The 18078-nt window shown below is 39.5% G+C and overlaps 1 protein-coding gene across 8 annotated transcripts in view; it reads left to right on the top strand.

The window, feature by feature from the left end:
• The window catches only part of APBA1 (amyloid beta precursor protein binding family A member 1), a 123161-nt gene that overhangs the window by 54204 nt on the left and 50879 nt on the right, over positions 1-18078 (top strand). For all 8 annotated transcript variants that reach the window (XM_060762228.2, XM_060762227.2, XM_060762225.2 and 5 more), the window contains exon 2: positions 12226-13430. In XM_060762228.2, coding sequence (XP_060618211.2) covers positions 12279-13430 — 1152 coding nt within the window. In that variant the 5' untranslated portion in view covers positions 12226-12278. The remainder of the gene's footprint in view (positions 1-12225; positions 13431-18078) is intronic.

Below are 18078 nucleotides of genomic sequence, written 5' to 3'. Positions count from 1 at the left end.
TTAGTCCTCAGGGTGGTTCATAGAGGGAGATACGTTCTCTCTCAGCATTTATTCCGATTTTCTTTTGTTAAATAAGTTATTCTTCAATATATTTTTCTTGAACAGGGAGTTAAGGGTCCAAAATGCTTCAAGAATATTTTCATTTTATTCAGTTTTTTCTGTTCTACGTGTAATTTTGTATCATTTGGGTTAGCATCGAATAGGTCTTTCCATTTGCAGAGACATCCCTTTTCTCCCGGAGGGTATAATCAATCAGTATTTGAAAGGGAGGAACACTGCAGTATCTCTCTACTAAAGCTAATGCCCTAATTTGGATATGACATACTTAGAAATTCATTCCTCTCTCTGTTTGAGATGTAGATTCAGAGAATGCCATTCTTCATTAAGGTTTTAATTATGTTTAGAAAGCAAGCAGACTGTGTGCTCAGCTGTCTCTGATCAGCTAACTCAGCCAGCAGGAAATCATCGCTACTTGAATTAAATAGAAGGGTGACCTCAAGAGAGAAATGTGCTTTGCCCGGCTTCAGGTTTTCCTTACAAGGAGCAAAGTAAATTACCTGCATAAAATGGCCAATCTCTTTGCCTCCCTACTTTATTGAAAAAGACATAAGGATTTTTCCTTTGCATCTCTGGAATGAGGATTCCTTCTCATAGTGGTTGCCTTTGGATGATCTTGTCTCAGTTTCACAAGCAAAGCCAAGTGTGAAGCCTAGAGTATATTTATCAAAATGTCAACTGTGGTACAGAAAAATAATGCAATTCTTTTTTCAGGAATATACAGATAAAATAGTTGGTTTGTACTGCCCCCATTTAGACTTTCATCACTCTGATTTGATTCCTTGTTCACTGCCAAAGGCTCTTTCATATTTTGTAATAAATCAAAATATGAAAGAGCCTTTGGTCATGCACAAGCAGTCAAATCAGAAGCCCTCAAGTTTACCATCGTTTCTCATTTTATTCAAAACATGAAAACATGGCTGTGGCTCACAAATGGAACTTTGGAAAAGGAGACAGAGGGCCGGATTCTGGCAACCCAAGGACAAGTAATTAGAACCAATGCCATCAAATCCAGAGTTGAAAAGTCAACGACAAATCCCAAATGTAGACTCTGCAAGGAAGCAGATGAAACAATAGATCACACCCTCAGCTGCTGCAAGAAGATCACGCAGACGGACTACAAGCAGAGGCATAACACCATTGCTCAGATGATCCATTGGAACTTGTCCCACAAATACCATTTGCCTGTGACAAAGAACTAGTGGGATCACAAGCATGAAAAGTTATGGAAAATGAACACATCAAACTACTCTGGGACTTCCAAATTTAGACTGACAGAGTTTTGGAGCACAATACTCCTCATGATTGTGGGGAAAAAACAAGTATGGATTGTCGATGTTGCAGTCCCAGGCGACAGCAGGATTGACAAGAACCAACTGAAAAAGCTTATGTGATATGAGGATTTAAAGATAGAACTTCAAACACTCTGGCCAGTAAAGGTGGTCCCAGTGGTGATTGGCACACTGGGTGCAGTACCTAAAGACCTTGGCTTGCACTTAAAAACAATTGGCGCTGACAAAATTACCATCTGCCAGCTGCAAAAGGCCACCTTACTGAGATCTGCACGCACTATTCCCCGATACATCACACAGTTCTAGACACTATTATAATAGTAATAATAATAGAGAAAATATATATATTTGGTCGTGTCTGGAGCAACTTGAGAAACTGCAAGTTACTTCTGATGTGAGAGAATTGGCCTTCTGCAAGGAGATTGATGTTTTATCATTCTTCTCTCATGTCCCTGCATGAGGAGCTGGAGCTGATAGAAGGAGCTCATCCGCGCTCTTCCCAGATTCGAATCTGCGACCTGACAGTCTTCAGACCTGCCAGCACAAGGGTTTAACCCACTGCGCCACCGGGGGCTCCTAGAAAAAATAATGGAAATGTAATAATAATAATAATAATAGAGTAAAATAATATAGTAACTTTATTTTTAAAATAATTTTATTTTTATACCTGCCTCCATCTCCCCAAAGGGACTCGGGGTGGCTTACATGGGGCCAAGCCCAGTTATACAGGGTTAAAAACGTAGCATATAAAATATAACAATAACATAAAACAACATTATAACAATAATAACAAACATCTTATGCAACAACCTGGGACATAACTTCAAGGGTGAGGTGGTGTGCAACAGGTTAGGAAATAGGCAATCAATAAAAATCAGTAATGAATGTAACAACAATAATAAATAGAGTAGAATAATAAATGTAATAATAACAATAATAAAGTAAAATAATAAAGGTAATAATAAGAAAAACAATAATAACAGAGTAAAATAATAACCTTGACCAATTGGGGCTTTTTCAACCTAAAAAAGGGGCTGAAAAACTAGGCTTATAATTGAGTATATACAGTATTTAGTATTAAGACCCATAGACAGATACAGTTACAGTTCTGGAATATAACTGGCATGGCTATGGGGTTTGCTGGGTGAGATTTTCTGGGAACTGTAATCCCCAGAAGTTACTTGTCCAAGTTCTGAACATAGATAAAATTAGCTCAGTTAAATTATTGTGAGGTAATTTATTCTGATCACAAAATGGCAATTTACTGGATGCAGAGTTCAGTGCACAGTTTATTGGATGCACAATCACAGTAATTTTGTTATACAGCCTGTGAATATAAACATCCTGTTGTTTTTCTTTTCAAAAAGGATCTAGAAATATTGATCTTCATCTACTGCTGTATTGCTCCATTAAGATATGTGCATGATAGGAAAAAAATGCACCCCCATCATCATATAAAATGTGCAGGTTTTCTATGCGGATATTGGAAAACTAGGAGCTCCATACAGGGAGCATACCACCCCCTTGTTGTGTCAGCTCCACGGGCTGCCTGTCCACTTCTGAGCTCAATTCAAAATGCTGGTTTTTACCTATAAAGCTCTATACAGTTCTGGCCCAGCTTACTTGGCTGAACGCATCTGCCTCTACGTCCTACCTCATAACTTAAGATCATCCGGGGAGGCCCTGCTCTTGCTCCCGCCAGCATCGCAAACGCGGCTGGCGGGGATGAGAGACAGGGCCTTCTCGGCTGTAGCCCCCCGCCTGTGGAATGCGCTTCCAAATGAAATATGATTGACCCCATCCCTCCTGGCGTTCAGGAAGAAATTAAAATCTTGGTTTTGGGACCAGGTTTTTGGACAATAAACATAAAGCAGCACTTTGACTGGAAATGGATTGGCAAGACGATATGTATGAGGATACGGTTTTATGGTTCTATCAGTGGGTTTGTGGACTGAGTATTGTTTTAATGTCTTATGATAATTTGGTTATAATTAACTACTATTGTTTTAACTCTGTATGTATTTATGGTTTATACTGTGTTATTGATTGTGGCATCGAATTGATGCCTTTGAGTCCCCCCTCAGGGGTTGAGAAGGGGGGGGGGGCTAAAAAGGCTGTAAATAAATAAATAAATGAATAAATAAATAAACTACATCTATTGTGGATAAATTATATATACAGTGATGGTTTTGAATGTCTCTGAGGTTCAGAAAGACCTTCCATGTAGTGAACCAATTGTGTGCAACTCTAATAAATATAGTGCTATATAACATTGAAAGTGTCAGATTATGTATCTTTATGTAAAAAACGGACACCAGCAACAAAATGGTGCATTTGATTGTTTTTTAGTAGCTTTAGATGTGACACAGCAGTATAAAAATCAGAAAAATCTATTGCAGAGCTGCAGAAAAATATGTTTAGCCTATATCACCTAGCAGATTTAGATGTCTGGTCATGTTGTCTGGAGGTTCTGGGAGTTGTAATAAAAAAAAGGAACTCTCCCCACCTCTGAGCCTTAGTATATCTTTCCAGGGTAAAATTTGCAATATGATGTCCTCTGCTGTGAGATCCGTGCGCTGTGTCTGGAACTTATCCATGGGAAACTTGCTTGCATTTGCCTTTTAGAAAGGCCCCAGAAGAACCAAAGCAGACAAGCAAATCTTTCATATGTCCATTAGTTTATTGCATTTCCATTAATTCCAGGAAGTCTCAACGACAGGTAGAATATGCTAGGAATTATTATGAAATCATTACAGAGAAAAAAATGCCATTTAAAAGCCACCCGGTATTTGTTGTGGGTAATTGCTTTGGACGTTATTGTGAATATTGTTTGTAATCCAGAGAGCATTAATTGTATTTCACCCCCCCCCCCCTTCCCAATTCTTTCTGAGGAATAATTTGATTCTCTCTTAATACTATTTGGGGCTGAAGCCTGCTTGGGCCGCTGAGCGTGCTGGCAGCTGGCAGAGGAACAAGAGAGAGGCGGCTAGTCTTAACACCTGCCTGTTGACGGCATTATTCAAACATATGTCAAATCCTTTAAACCGAGCAACAGGGGGGTGCTCTTTCTTTTTTGTCTGGGGGATAAGGGACCAGGGAAAGAGAAGAATGTGCTGATCTCTAATCCATTCCTTTCTGCTAAAATCTTAAGCTCACAAGCTCCACTTTCTGGAAGGTGTCAGTTCTTCATTCTCCATTCAAATAATATGTTCTGAGTTGTAAGTTTTTTGGGCTGTATGGCCATGTTCCAGAGGCATTTTTTGCCTGCATCTATGGCAGGCATCCTCAGAGGTTGTGAGGTCTCACAATCTCTGAGGATGCCTGTCATAGATGCAGGTGAAACGTCAGGAGAGAATGCTTCTGGAAAATGGCCATACAGTCCGAAAAGCTTACAACAACCAATGATTCCAGCCATGAAAGCCTTCGACGATAATATGTTCTGAGTTACTAAGTTGATTTTTAAAACTAATAATGGCACACTCTTATTTGAAAGTGGACATGGCTAATTTTAATATCTGACCATGATTAATTTGGATCATATGAGACATTGTAGAAGTCTCTGTTCAGCATGATAGTTTTTCTCATGGGAGTTGATCGCTTTGCTTTTGCTTCCGTAATTTCAACAGATTGTGCACATTTCCATGATGACTCTTAAATATGCATGTTTGAAATACAAAACAAACTTTCCACGCTAAATTTTATTTCCTTGTTTGGATTCAGGATAACAACTTGCAAGTGAAGGCATTTTATTTAGTTTGAAAAATGGATGGGGAATGATTGAATGCAGATGATTTACCGACTTGTCAACTTACTTATATGGTATGAATGTAACCACTTGGCTAACTTTGTTAACCTCTCATATAAATTATTGCAATTCATCTCACATAGAGCTGGCTCTCAAATGGCCAGACTATTGGAAACAGTCTGATATAGGATTTCAATACAGTTGGCCCTCTATATTTGCGGGAGTTAGAGGCATAGGACACTTGTGGAAATGGAAAAACAGCTAATATAGACCTTTTTTAAAAACCTGAGAAAACACATTTCTAGACATTTGTAGGTCCTCCAGTGCGATTGTGTGGCCAACCTCTGATGCAAGGAAACTGCTACGATTGTGTACACAAGGTATGCATTGTTGCAATGTGCCATCAACTGATGACAACCCTGTCAATGAATTTCCAGTGTTTATTTTTAGGAAGTTTGCCATTGCTGCCTACTAAGGTTAAGAGAATGCAATTTGCTCAAAGTTTCCATAGTTGAGGAGGAATTCAAACCCTGGTCTCGGTGAGGCTCCATCTGCACTGACACATTTTTCAGGGCCAATCTGACATACCGGATACTGGATTGGGTCCAAAAGGAGTCCTCACAGGGACTCCCTTAGTTATTGTGGAGGTGGGAGGGAGTCCCCATCACTCAGTGCCACCAAACATGGTTTGGTGTACTAGCCGGCCACCCTAAATGTCTCCTCTCACCCATCTGTGTTGCAGTTGTCTCTGACCATGGCACCTACCAAGGGAGAGGATGAAGGCAGATATGGGAAACCCTTCCTCACACTCCCCCTTCCTTCCCACTGTTCTTGTTGCTGCAGCTGTTCTCAGGGCAAGTGAAGGGGGAAAGGAGCTGTGTGGTGCCTGGAAACTGCCATGATAGGGGTGGTGGGGGGCAGAGGGACATGGTCTTCCATTGCATGTCCTTGGGCTGGCCAAGCCCAGGGAGTGTGAGATGACAATCAGGACAGTTGCAGATGGTTCTAGTTGGGAAACGGCCCAACTGTTCTAACTTCCTCTAAGTTTGGAGATGGCCTGAATCCTGGGGCAGGATTCAGACTGTGCCTTAGCCTTGGATAATAAGGGGCAAGGCTGTGTTAAGATGGCTTACCTCTCATTACCATGGCATTTAGCCACCACAAGGCTGATCCAATTCTACACTAACCTACATGTCAGTGTAGATGTGTCCTATGTAGAGATGGAAAGGCCTGGGGGGGGGGAAATGAAAAAGGAGTAGGGTAGGGGCAAAAAATGGAAAAATGGGGGGGGGGATTGGAAAAGGGGGGGTGACTCTGCCCCCCTCCGATTTTTCCAGATTTTTTCCAGGCCTTCCTGTTTCTTGCCCTACACCAAATATTTAATGCAGTTCGAAGCTAGTTTCAAACTGTGGGGCCAGACAATTAACTTCTTCAAAAACATTCAAAACAAAACACTTAATGCGCATCAGTGGTCTCCGGTTTTGCGTAATTACCATCCATGCCTCAAACTAGTTCCAGGATTTCCAATGTAATCATATGCAACACGAAACCACTTTCTTCAATACTGGTTTGAAACTGCTTTCAGTGGTCAGTGAAAATGGCCTCAGGATCCTGCCTCAATATTCCCAGAAAGTATAATACAAAGGAATGCATTTGTTAGCTTCTTGGAAGGGAGAAGAGCATCATCTTCTGCTTTATGCCCCTAAGTAAGAATTCCCAGTGGCCATAGTGGAATTTGTGTTACTTTAAATAGCCCCGCTCTTGGCCTCTCATAGATACTCACAGGATATCAACGAGCCCTGGTCCTTGAGCGCTCTAACTGGAGATTAGCTGTTGTCAACAGTGCTGTGGAATTCGAAGAGGCAGGAATGGAGGACGAAAGTGAACAATGCGTCAAGAGAAAGGTGCATCAAGTCAACCTGGCCTTCCATCTGGAAACCAATGTCTTCACTGTGGAAGAACATGCAAGTCAAAAATAGGTCTCCACAGTCACCTACGGACCCACCATCAGGCCTCTTTGCTTGGAAGGCCATCCTACTCTGACACAAGTGATCACTGATGATGACTCACAGAATAGGGTTCTGTAGAATGATGTCACAAACTGAGAACACCGCCGTTTTCATTGTTGATGCCAGAACTTCTGTTAAAGGTGTCACAGGAAACTGTTTGCAGCTCTTTTCATCCTCAAGACTTGATAAGTAGAGGAGGAAAACAGAAAAGACTAAATCTTAAATTCAAATCATTTTTATTTGCTAAATAGATATCATATGGAATAATGAAGTACTGTAACATAAATCATGCATGTGATTTAAATAATTTACGATTGAGTCTATTACTTCAGTTCTATTTTTTCTTTGCTTTTAACTGAATTACTGTGAATTTTACTAGTTGGCTGGACTTCTTCACTGTTTGATTATGCTTGTCTGGCAATGTAAATTACTTTGAGGAGCTTATGCATTTTCACTAGTCATGTAAGTGTCAATCACAAAAACACATGGAAAGTCAAAGACATCTAGGTACCTGGGGATCTTTGTGCTAATGTTTTAAGCAATATATGTTGTATGAAATACATTAAGACTTCAGCTATAGGATTTTGTGCATTTATATATATATTAAAAATGATTTATATATTTTTAAGGATTTATATATATTAATGATAGTTAAAGCAATGGTATTCCCCGTAGTAACCTAAGGATGTGAGAGCTGGACGATAAGGAAGGCTGAGCAAAGGAAGATAGATGCTTTTGAACTGTGGTGCTGGAGGAAAATTCTGAGAGTGCCTTGGACCGCGAGAAAATCCAACCAGTCCATACTCCCGATTGCTCATTGGAGGGAAGGATATTGTAGACCAAGATGAAGTACTTTGGCCACATAATGAGAAGACAGGAAAGCTTGGAGAAGACAATGATGCTGGGGATAATGGAAGAAAAAAGGAAGAGGGGCCGACCAAGGGCAAGTTGGGATGGATGGTATCCTTGAAGTGACTGGCTTGACTTTAAAGGAGCTGGGGGAACTCTGGTGTGGGCTGGTCCACGAGGTCACGAAGAGTCGGAAGTGACTGAAGAAATGAACAACAGCAATGATAAAATGTAGCATGTTTGAAGGTTTTTCGTTATGTGCATGGTTAAGAAATGGTTTCATGAACCAAAGATGATAACCTCTTGTTTTCTATCAAAGCTGAGACAATATGTAGGGTGGGTTTTTTGGGGATGTGTGTGTGTTAAAACCTATGTTATATTTTTATTGAAATAATAGCTTCAATTAAAGTAAAAAAATTCTGTGAGCAAATGCTAACTGGAGAAGGTTATTAAAAATACTAACTTTGACAAATGTGTTTATCCACATATTGGGTTTTTATTCATTCATCACTGTATGCCAGTGCAGTTTCCATTAGAAAAGTAATTGAAATTGTTCCTATGCAGTAAGAATGCAACATTACACTCTACTAGTTCTTTCTACCAAGGATCATTTGTTGTATACCCACCAGAGGAATAAATTGAACTCAACCTGGGTGGCCTTTGAAATAATACTATCCAAATACTTGATAAACACAGATTTATGTAAGGAAAAAACAAATATGCATATATAAAAATAAGATAAAAATGAAGTTTTCATCTGTCAGCCTTATTTGCCATTGGCCGAGGAAGAGTCAATTTGCATCTGTTCACTACTCAAGTGCTATATTCATATTTTCCAAAGTGATCTGTTGTAGGAAATTGTGCCATATTATATTTTAGGGTGCACACTCTCATTATGATAGATCCTACAGAGATACCATCAAGGGGTATACGCCTCCAAATCTAGGCTGCACAGTTAATCACTCTCCTTAAAAATAAATTTTCTAGCACTTTTCATTTGCACCAAGAACAGTTCTTCTGTACAGTTGATGAGACTTCCCGGGTATCAGAAAAATACTATGGAATGCAACAAGAAAAGCTCCTAATGATACACTATTCATGAGTAAAGGAGCCCCAGGTGGCACAATGGGTTAAACCCTTGTGCCAGCAGAACTCCTATCCGAAAGGTTGGCGGTTCGAATCCGGGGAGTGGGGTGATCTCCCATCTGTCAGCTCCAGCTTCTCATGAGAATAGATGTACTTCTGTTCCACAGAATAGATACATTTCTTGAGAGCCCTCCTTCCATTGTGCCTCTGGGTGTAAAGAAAGTAGAATTGTGTTCAAGATAGGAAAAATCCATTCTAGGACCTAGACAGAAAAATGTCATGTATAGAATGAATTTGAGTTCCTTAGGGCCTCACACACAGATAGATTAATTCAAATTGGGAATTGACAGTATTTTTATGCACTCAGTACAGCAGTTTTGACTTCAATAAGAAATTGGAACAACAGACACCAACCTGTTAATGTTGTTTCTTCCAGAGGCTAACTATCCATCAGAGTGTGAGCACAGAGCCAGGAGTGCTTAGAAAGCACTCTGGGATGCCTTCGATCATTAGCACGCAGCTGCTGCCATGAGTAATTAATGGGACAGAGCTGCATTTTTCAGAGATGTACTATATCTTTATTTGAAATAAAGTCGCGTGATAATTCTGTGTTGCAGATAAAAAATTATGGGGAAGTATTTGAATTTGATTTTAGCTGTGCTTAGGGAAGAAGGGAATTTGGCTTATTTGTAATTTTTGAATGCAGACCCGATAAATGTCACAAAGGAACAAGGTACCTTTGTCTGCAAGAGGCTTGATATCTACTGGTGTTTGTCCTCTTAACATGCTGTTGAATACCACTTTAACTGGCATGGCTTAATGCTATGGGATCCTGGGATTTGTAGTTTAGTGAGGCACCAGCAGTCTTTGACAGGGAAGGTTAAAGACTTTGTAAAACTACAACTTGTAGGATTCCATAGCATTAAGCAATACTTCTGCAATGTAGATGCACATTTAGGCTGTGTTCTTAAATCAAGTTCTTTTGGTGGAAGTGGCTTTTCTTGCATGCTTGGTAAACTCTGCCACACCACCAACCTGTTGGAGTTACTACATGAAACACTCTGTCAGGAAGCTTTAATGTTATGTTTCCTTCTCTCCCTCCCCAACTCTATAATTATGTGGTTTCAGATGCTTGAAATACAAAATAACTAGATTGCATATGTTTCCTGCCTTTAGAAGTGGGATTCCATTAAGTTGTAAAAGATGTCTGTTTGGGATTGTTTACAGGTGTCTAAGCAAAGCAACATTATGCATATTGGTTTATTATTTACTTTGGGCCACAGACTGGTCAGTGTGATCCCATAAATATTTTAATGGATTAGCTGTGGATATGTTTGCAATGCCAAATGGGCCTTAGCACTCAATTTTTAAATGGCAGCAGTGAGTGTAGAGAGACAGTTTTTGTGTGTGTCAGAAGAGACTTGAGAAACAAGTTGCTTCTGGTGTGAGAGAACTGGCTGTCTGCAAGGATGTTGCCCAGGAGAAGCCCAGATGATTGATGTTTTACCATCCTGTGGGAGGATTCTGTCATGTCCCCACATGAGAAACTAGAGCTTGACAGATGGGAGCTTACCCCGTTCCCGGATTCGAACCGCCAACCTGTTGGTCGACCAGTCCTGCCGGCACAAGGGTTTCACCCATTGCGCCACTGGAGGCTCCAGTTAATGTATTGTTGTAATGGCAAGTTTAGTGTTTTTGAGATCCTATATTGACTTAGTCTGAGGGGCAGAGATCACAGCGTTCATAGTTTCTGTCCATGGGCCACAATCCACCGCTGTAGTACAGGAAACTGACCATTGCTAAGAGATTGGCATATTTAGTAGACCTCTCTTGGTTCAGCTATGAAGGACATCAAAGACTAGCAAAGTGTGTCCCTCTGGATATCATTGGTCTGCAGTTTCCAACAGTTCTGGGCAGCATTGTCAATGATGAGGAATGCTAGGACTTGCGTTTTGGGGGGGGGGGGGCTCCAGTTGGGCATCATGTTGGACTAAAATATAATGCATCAGCTTGGACCTACAGTGAGCATTACTGCCAATGTTCTCTTTCTAGCACTGGCTCCAGAGTGTATAGGAGGAGTGGTTACACATTATTCACACTATTCATTGTCAGATTCGTAGATTTCTGGCTCCACATCAACGCTATGAGCGTTACATATTTATTGACATGACACATCCATTTATAGTCATTCCGTGTGATCAACACTCCTGTTTGTCAAGCACCTTTTCCCTTTTTTTTCAAAATTGCAATAAACCACAGACTACAATTTATATTTTACTCTTGAGTGCATGGCTTGATGACTCCTTTGTGTTCCCGGGCCTTCCTTATTTATAGTGCTGCATTTCAAAGCCTTCAGCAATTGCTCTGTGAAGTATAAAAGGTTTTCAACCAGCTGTGCAGTGGGAGGAGGATGAGAAAAATTATGTTTACCGAAAACAGGGTCAATTTATTTTCTTGTTCCTAATAGCTTTTCACTGAAGTTCTTGATTTTGGAGCAGACAAAAGAAAAAAGTTCAAAGCAGGAGATTATGCCTGATTCTCTTTTATCATCGAAAGAGCTTTGGTTGTTATTGCTGGTTTGAGACAAGAGCACTTGAGTGCAAGAACAGTCCATGAACTCGTACAACATTTTCTTCAACTTGTGTTGAATCAGTGGGTTTATATTTGATTTCTCCTATTTTTCCGCATCTATCAGATATCTTTTATGTGTAAATGCTTCTTTTATACTCAACTGTCTATCTTCTTACAGTACTTCCCATCTGTCAAATTAAATGTATTGCCTTGGGCCATATTTGTCCTTTTAACTTCATATGTTTCCTTCTTGTCCTTGCAGAATTTTTTGTACTCTTAACAACCTCCTTCTCTTTTTTCCGACCAATGATATATGCATTTCTCTTTGGCAGCATATCCTTCACACTATATGTCTCATTTGCCAGCCTATTCGCTTTTGGCTAATTGGCTGGTAATTATATACCATGCATTCTCTATTTTTGTCAATATTTTCTGCTTATGAAAACAATTTGGGTAACACCTGATATTCACTGTCTGCTGATCCAACTTTAATATATGGCTCTGATTTTACTGCTTATAAGCTGACTATTGAAAATTAGGTTTAATGTTGTGTTAGCTTAAAATGTCTACTTCCTTTGTGTATTAACTGCCCTTTTTTTTGATAATGTCTTTACAGACACAACACACAAAATGTCAATAGAATAAGTGAAGCATCCTTTACTACCTGCCATGAACCACTTTGAGGGGCCACCAGAAGGAGAGGGCAATGATGAACTAGGAAATAGAGAGGTCAATGAGTCTATAGAGGCTGATCTGGAGCACTCCGAGGCAGAGGAGGAACAACAACAGTATGCTGTTTACCCAAGATGTGCCAATGGTGGCCATGGAGGACACTCTAGACAGGAAGAAGAGGGCATGCTGCCACGATCGGCTAGCACTGAGAGTGGATTCCATAATCACACCGATACCGCAGAGGGAGATGTCATAGCCACAGCAGGGGATAACTATGAAGGAGATAGAGTGCTAGAAAATGAGGATGAGAGTGCCTATGCTGTACAGTACAGACCTGAGGCAGAAGAATACACCGAAAATGCTGAGGCAGAACATGCAGAGACACTCCATAACCGAACTCTCCCCAACCACTTGCACTTTCATTCCATTGAGCATGAGGAAGCCATGAATGCAGCATATTCGGGCTATGTGTACACCCACCGACTCTTCCACCGAGGGGAAGATGAGCAGTATGCGGAGCCCTATGCTGACTATGGGCTGCAAGAACATGTGTATGAGGAGATAGGAGACACACCTGATCTTGATGTCAGGGAAGGTCTGAGACTCTATGAGCAAGAGAGGGAAGAGGCTGACAACTACCGAAAGGAAGCTCTAGGTGCACGTCTCCACCATTATGATGAGCGCTCTGATGGAGAATCCGACAGTCCCGAGAAAGAGGCGGAGTTTGCTCCATATCCAAGGATGGACAGTTACGAACAAGAGGAAGATATTGACCAAATTGTGGCCGAAGTTAAACAAAGCATGAGTTCTCAAAGCCTAGACAAAGCTGCTGAAGACATGCCAGAAGCAGAGCAGAACGTGGACAGTAGTAATGCTCTTGCTAATGTGCGTCCTGAAAGCAACAGTCAACTTTCAGGTGGTTCTAAACCATCGGTTAATGTGGGGGAATCGGTGCAAAGGTATAGCAAGGAAAAAAGGGATGCAATATCACTGGCTATTAAAGACATTAAAGAAGCTATTGAGGAAGTGAAGACAAGGACCATCCGTTCCCCTTATACTCCTGATGAACCCAAAGAGCCCATTTGGGTGATGAGGCAAGACATCAGCCCCACCAAGGATGATGAGGATCAGAGGACTGTAGAGGGAGATGTAAGTATGTTAAACATCTGGATGACAAGTTTGGATGACAAAATCTGGAACTTGTAATTTTCACTTTGATGCTTAGTATTTTAACATTGTTTTTAACTGCTTGGAGAACACAGCATTACATTATTAGAATAATTGCAGTACAGATGCTTCCCTACCTATCCCTTTCTCTGTCATAATATAACAAATAGACATTGAACTTATTAAAAAGAATACAGGGAAATCCCGTAATAAAACCCATATCCACAGTTTTCTTTAACTATGTCCGGGGGGCAAATGGACTTTCTAGGAATTTGCTAAGTCCTTCAGGCTATCTTACAGTATACTTTCCCCAGAAGTTGCCATATAAATACACTGGAGGATCTAGCAAATTCCTAGAGAGGATACCTCTCTAGGCTTGGACCAGAAGTCATGCTGTTTACTGGCATTCAGTCATATGCATGGTTTCAGGTAACTGTGGTCTGGCTGGGAACTATCCCCTATGAATAGGGAGGTTTTATTGGATAGTTGTTCATCAATGGAGTTATCCATCTGGCTGCTCGTCAATGGAGCTATCTAATAAGACCGCCTATCTGACAGTCCGAATTCCCCTATATGGGCCTCTACTGAGCTACTCAGGAAAGGTCCTTCTCTCAGCATCACCACTTTCATAGGCATAGCTGATGAAGACATAAGGGACTTCCTTTCCATTGAGGTCAAAATGACTGCCTCCTCCTGTCTTGTCTTTGGAAGACTTTATTCTGATAGGCCTTTTGAACTGATTTTTAAAGGATTTTTATGGCAGTGCTGCCTTGTTTTTATGAAACAGTTTTTGTAGGGATGGTTTAATTCCATTTTAATTTTGATCTGTCGCATTTTAAGATATGTTGTACTCGGTTTAAATTGTAATTTTGTGGAAAATGCAGGGTAACATTGATAATGGTAACAATTATGAAGTGTTTTTAATACGACATATCCTTAAACAGAATTTCATATTATATGCACTAAAGCATGCGCTTCTGTTAGAAGCAGTGCCAAGTCCCAGCATGGTATTATGCGAAGCTTGAGTGGTATAGCTATCAATATTCCTTTTGATGCATGTGGCTGTTTCAATCACTCTACAAACATCACTATTTCCTTCCATTATGCACATATCATTGCTTTGTGCATTGGCTCCTGTCAATATTAGATTCAAAGACATTAAATGCTTTCGGTTTCAGTGCAGAGTTCATATCCCTTATTTCCTGATGTGTATTGTTTTTAGATTTGATAGAAAAAAAAATAACGTATCACATGTTGCAGATTTTGGAAAATGGCATTCATAACCTTTTGGGAAAACATCTTTTGGAGATCATAACAGAATCTTCTCTACAAGTCACTGGTTTCAGTTGTTAGACTGAATAACCTGTTATCTCTTATCTGTTAGGAAAACAGAGATGTTGTGAGTGCATAAAAATAGCAGCGCTTCAAAAGTGTTTTTCAGTGCCCAAAAATATATACCCTCCCATAAAACAGCTTGTTTTATATCAGACACTCAAAAGACAAAAATGAACTAGACTTTGATAAAAAATAACATATTTGGTTTACTCACAACCTTCATATGTTCAGCATAAACAAGTACAAAATATGTTTCAAATATGTTTGAGATAATTCTCTGTGCCAGCCAGTCAGGGCATCTCTCTTATAACAAAACAGCTATCAACAGATCACATAGTCAAAAGGAGAGAGGGGGGGGGGGCATGTGGTCTGCAGGCCCTTTTATAGCTTCTCAAGAATCATAGAGTAAAGGAAGCTGCATACCAGAACATACATATTAACAGTAAGCAGCAGAATAATAGATAAACATTACTAGAGAAGGTTTGAAGAAGGTTGTAATTTCCAAAAGCAGTTCCCATCAATCCTCGCCAACATGGTCAGCGATGAGAAATAATGGTGGTGGTGGTGGTGATTTCATACCAATCTCTCCTTATAGATTGAAGCAGGGGACAACAGATTAAAATGCAACTTATAAACGAGTTTAAAAAGTCATAACATCAATTAAAAACATAGAAGATCAATATATACTAAAACAACCAGTCCATATGTTAAAATTTATAATTTGATATTCAGTAATATTAGTAGTTCATCAAATCCAGGAGGGCTGGATATTCTCCCAATTTGACTACAGGGATTCTATAACAACAGGAGGATGCAGCTGAAATTCTGCAAACATTTAGCCCATATAATTGTGACTTTTGCAGGATTTAGGCAGCTCAGCTGTATGCTGGATTGTAGGTCAAAGCCTTAATTAAAAATAGTATAGTGTCATTGCGTTAATTTCTTTTAAATGTAGCAATATCTTGTCAAAATATAGTATATCCTCTGTCTATTCAACTACCAGGTTATTTGAAGCAGGCTATATAAAACATAGTGTTTTGTACTCATTTCCCTTCAGCCTGCATTAGGCTTTCTATCCCAAAGGAGTACTCTTATTTTGAAAAACAAACAAACAAACTAGAAGTTTCTTGTTCATTGGTAGTGTGCATGCTTTATGACACTACGCTTCCATGCTTGATTTCCATTGTAGTATTTTAACAATCTTAAGTAGGTAAAATAGACTGAGAAAGATCTAGTTCTCCACTCAACAGAAAAGTCCTATACTTATCAACACACATTGGAAATTAACTCAGTTTGATCCAGCACTCTGCTTGGTTGAGCAAATCTCCTATCTAGTGTCACAGGAACAGAGATAGAGCCTTATGATGATCACTGGACTATCTAGTTTAGTATTATCTATATAAATGGTTTAATGCAGGTTTGTTATATACGTTTACCTGAAAGTCCCGAAGACTGAAACTTTTGCATGCAAAGGTTTTGCTCTGGGCTATGGCCCTATCTATAACCATCCCTGGCAAAACCAGAACTCATCACGCACCATAGTTACCGCCAGTGATACTGCTCTTAGAAAACACATAGAAGCTGTAGTCAGTGCAAAATGTGGAAGCTAGGTTCCTGTTGGAAGCTATGCATTTTAACTATATTTTGCCTAGTTTAACTGAACGGCCTTGGCATCAGGCTACTTCTGAAGACAGTTTTTGCCTGAAAAACCATACATTGTTGGAATGTAGGTACCTTGAGGATTGCTATCTATCCAATGTTCATCCATGTATGCTGTAGTCATCATTTGGAGCCATAAGTGATATTTGATAGTAGGACAGTATGCCTTAGAAGGTTGTGGATTCATATTCATTGGAGGTTTCAAAAGGAAATTGGATGGCCATCTTTCAAGAGCACTTTAGCTGTGGATTCCTACACTGGAAAATGTGGGACTAGATAACCCTTCTAATTCTATGGTTCTAAGATAATGAACTGATGACAAAACACTCCCAAAAGGTAAATATGAAACTGCTAAACATTTATATCTACCAAGTTTGAAGTTGAGAGAATATTGTAGTGCAAACCCTAATATTAGGGATACGTTGTACGAAAGTCATGTTCACTGATGATGGCAGTGGGCTTGTTCAAAGCAAACTCTTAAGCTGTTCATAAATATAAAAGAAATTTGATTCAAAATTAGCAATATTACAATGTCCCCATAAAAATGCATAGTGGGGTCATGTGTGACTACTGTGTTCACTTTTGGTCACTACAATACGAAACATACTTTGAGGTATGGAAAGACGAATTAAACTGAAAGAAGAATGAGATTGAGAATTGAATAAGAGCAATAAGGGAAATTAAATATTTAAGGATTAAGGAAATACAATGTAAAATATTGGCAAAATGATATCAAGTCCCACATTACAAAAAAAATCAATATTTAGTTGGCATAACTACGGGGGAATTGGAGGGTTTATCCATATGTGGTGAGACTGCAAAAAGTTACAAAAATTTCTATAACAAGATTAAGGATGAGATGGAAAAATTAGTAGGGAGAAGAATCAAACTAAACAAAAAACAATTATTTACCCAACAGATTGTCGGCAGTGGGAGGAATAAAAACCAGATCCTAAATATAAAGGAATTTGATTCAAAATTGGCAATATTACAATTTCCCCATAAAAATCCATAGTGGGGCCACACGTGACTGTAGGAAAAATTGCAGAAAAATCAACTAAATCTAGGAACAGCAGCAAGTTGGGGTTGGGAGGAGAGCTTGCTATGTTTGGGGCTCCCTAGTTTAGGAAAAAAATAACCAAAGAGAGGCATCAACTCCAGAACATGATGCATCTCTCATAATACTACAATCCAAAATCATACAGGGTTAGTCAAAATGCATAGGCCAATAAGCCATTCAATTGAATGGCTTATTGGCCTATGCATTTTGACTAACCCTGTATATTAAAACTGACTGATGGGGGATTCGGGACAAATAAAAATAAGTACAGTGTGCCCATATTATCCACAGGAGTTTAGTTCTAGGACCAAAATCCATGGATGCTAAAGTCTCATTATACTCAATGATGTAGTAAAGGGCAAAAGAATGAGATTGAGAATTGGATAAGAGCAATAAGGGAAATTAAATATTTAAGGATTAAGTAAATACAAGGTAAAATATTGGGATTTTTTTTTGGGGGGGGGGAGATTAAAAATATTTTTGAATTCTGGATGATTGAATCTGATACAGAATCTGAGGATACAAAGGTTGTTAAAATGTGGACTTCACTACCCCAGAATGTTTGGACAGCTCCAA

This window comes from Anolis sagrei, chromosome 2 (assembly GCF_037176765.1).
Source record: "Anolis sagrei isolate rAnoSag1 chromosome 2, rAnoSag1.mat, whole genome shotgun sequence".
Taxonomy (NCBI): Eukaryota; Metazoa; Chordata; class Lepidosauria; order Squamata; family Dactyloidae; genus Anolis; species Anolis sagrei.
The sequence above is the reverse complement of the archived record's forward strand: the minus strand, read 5'-3'. Positions and strand labels throughout refer to the sequence as shown.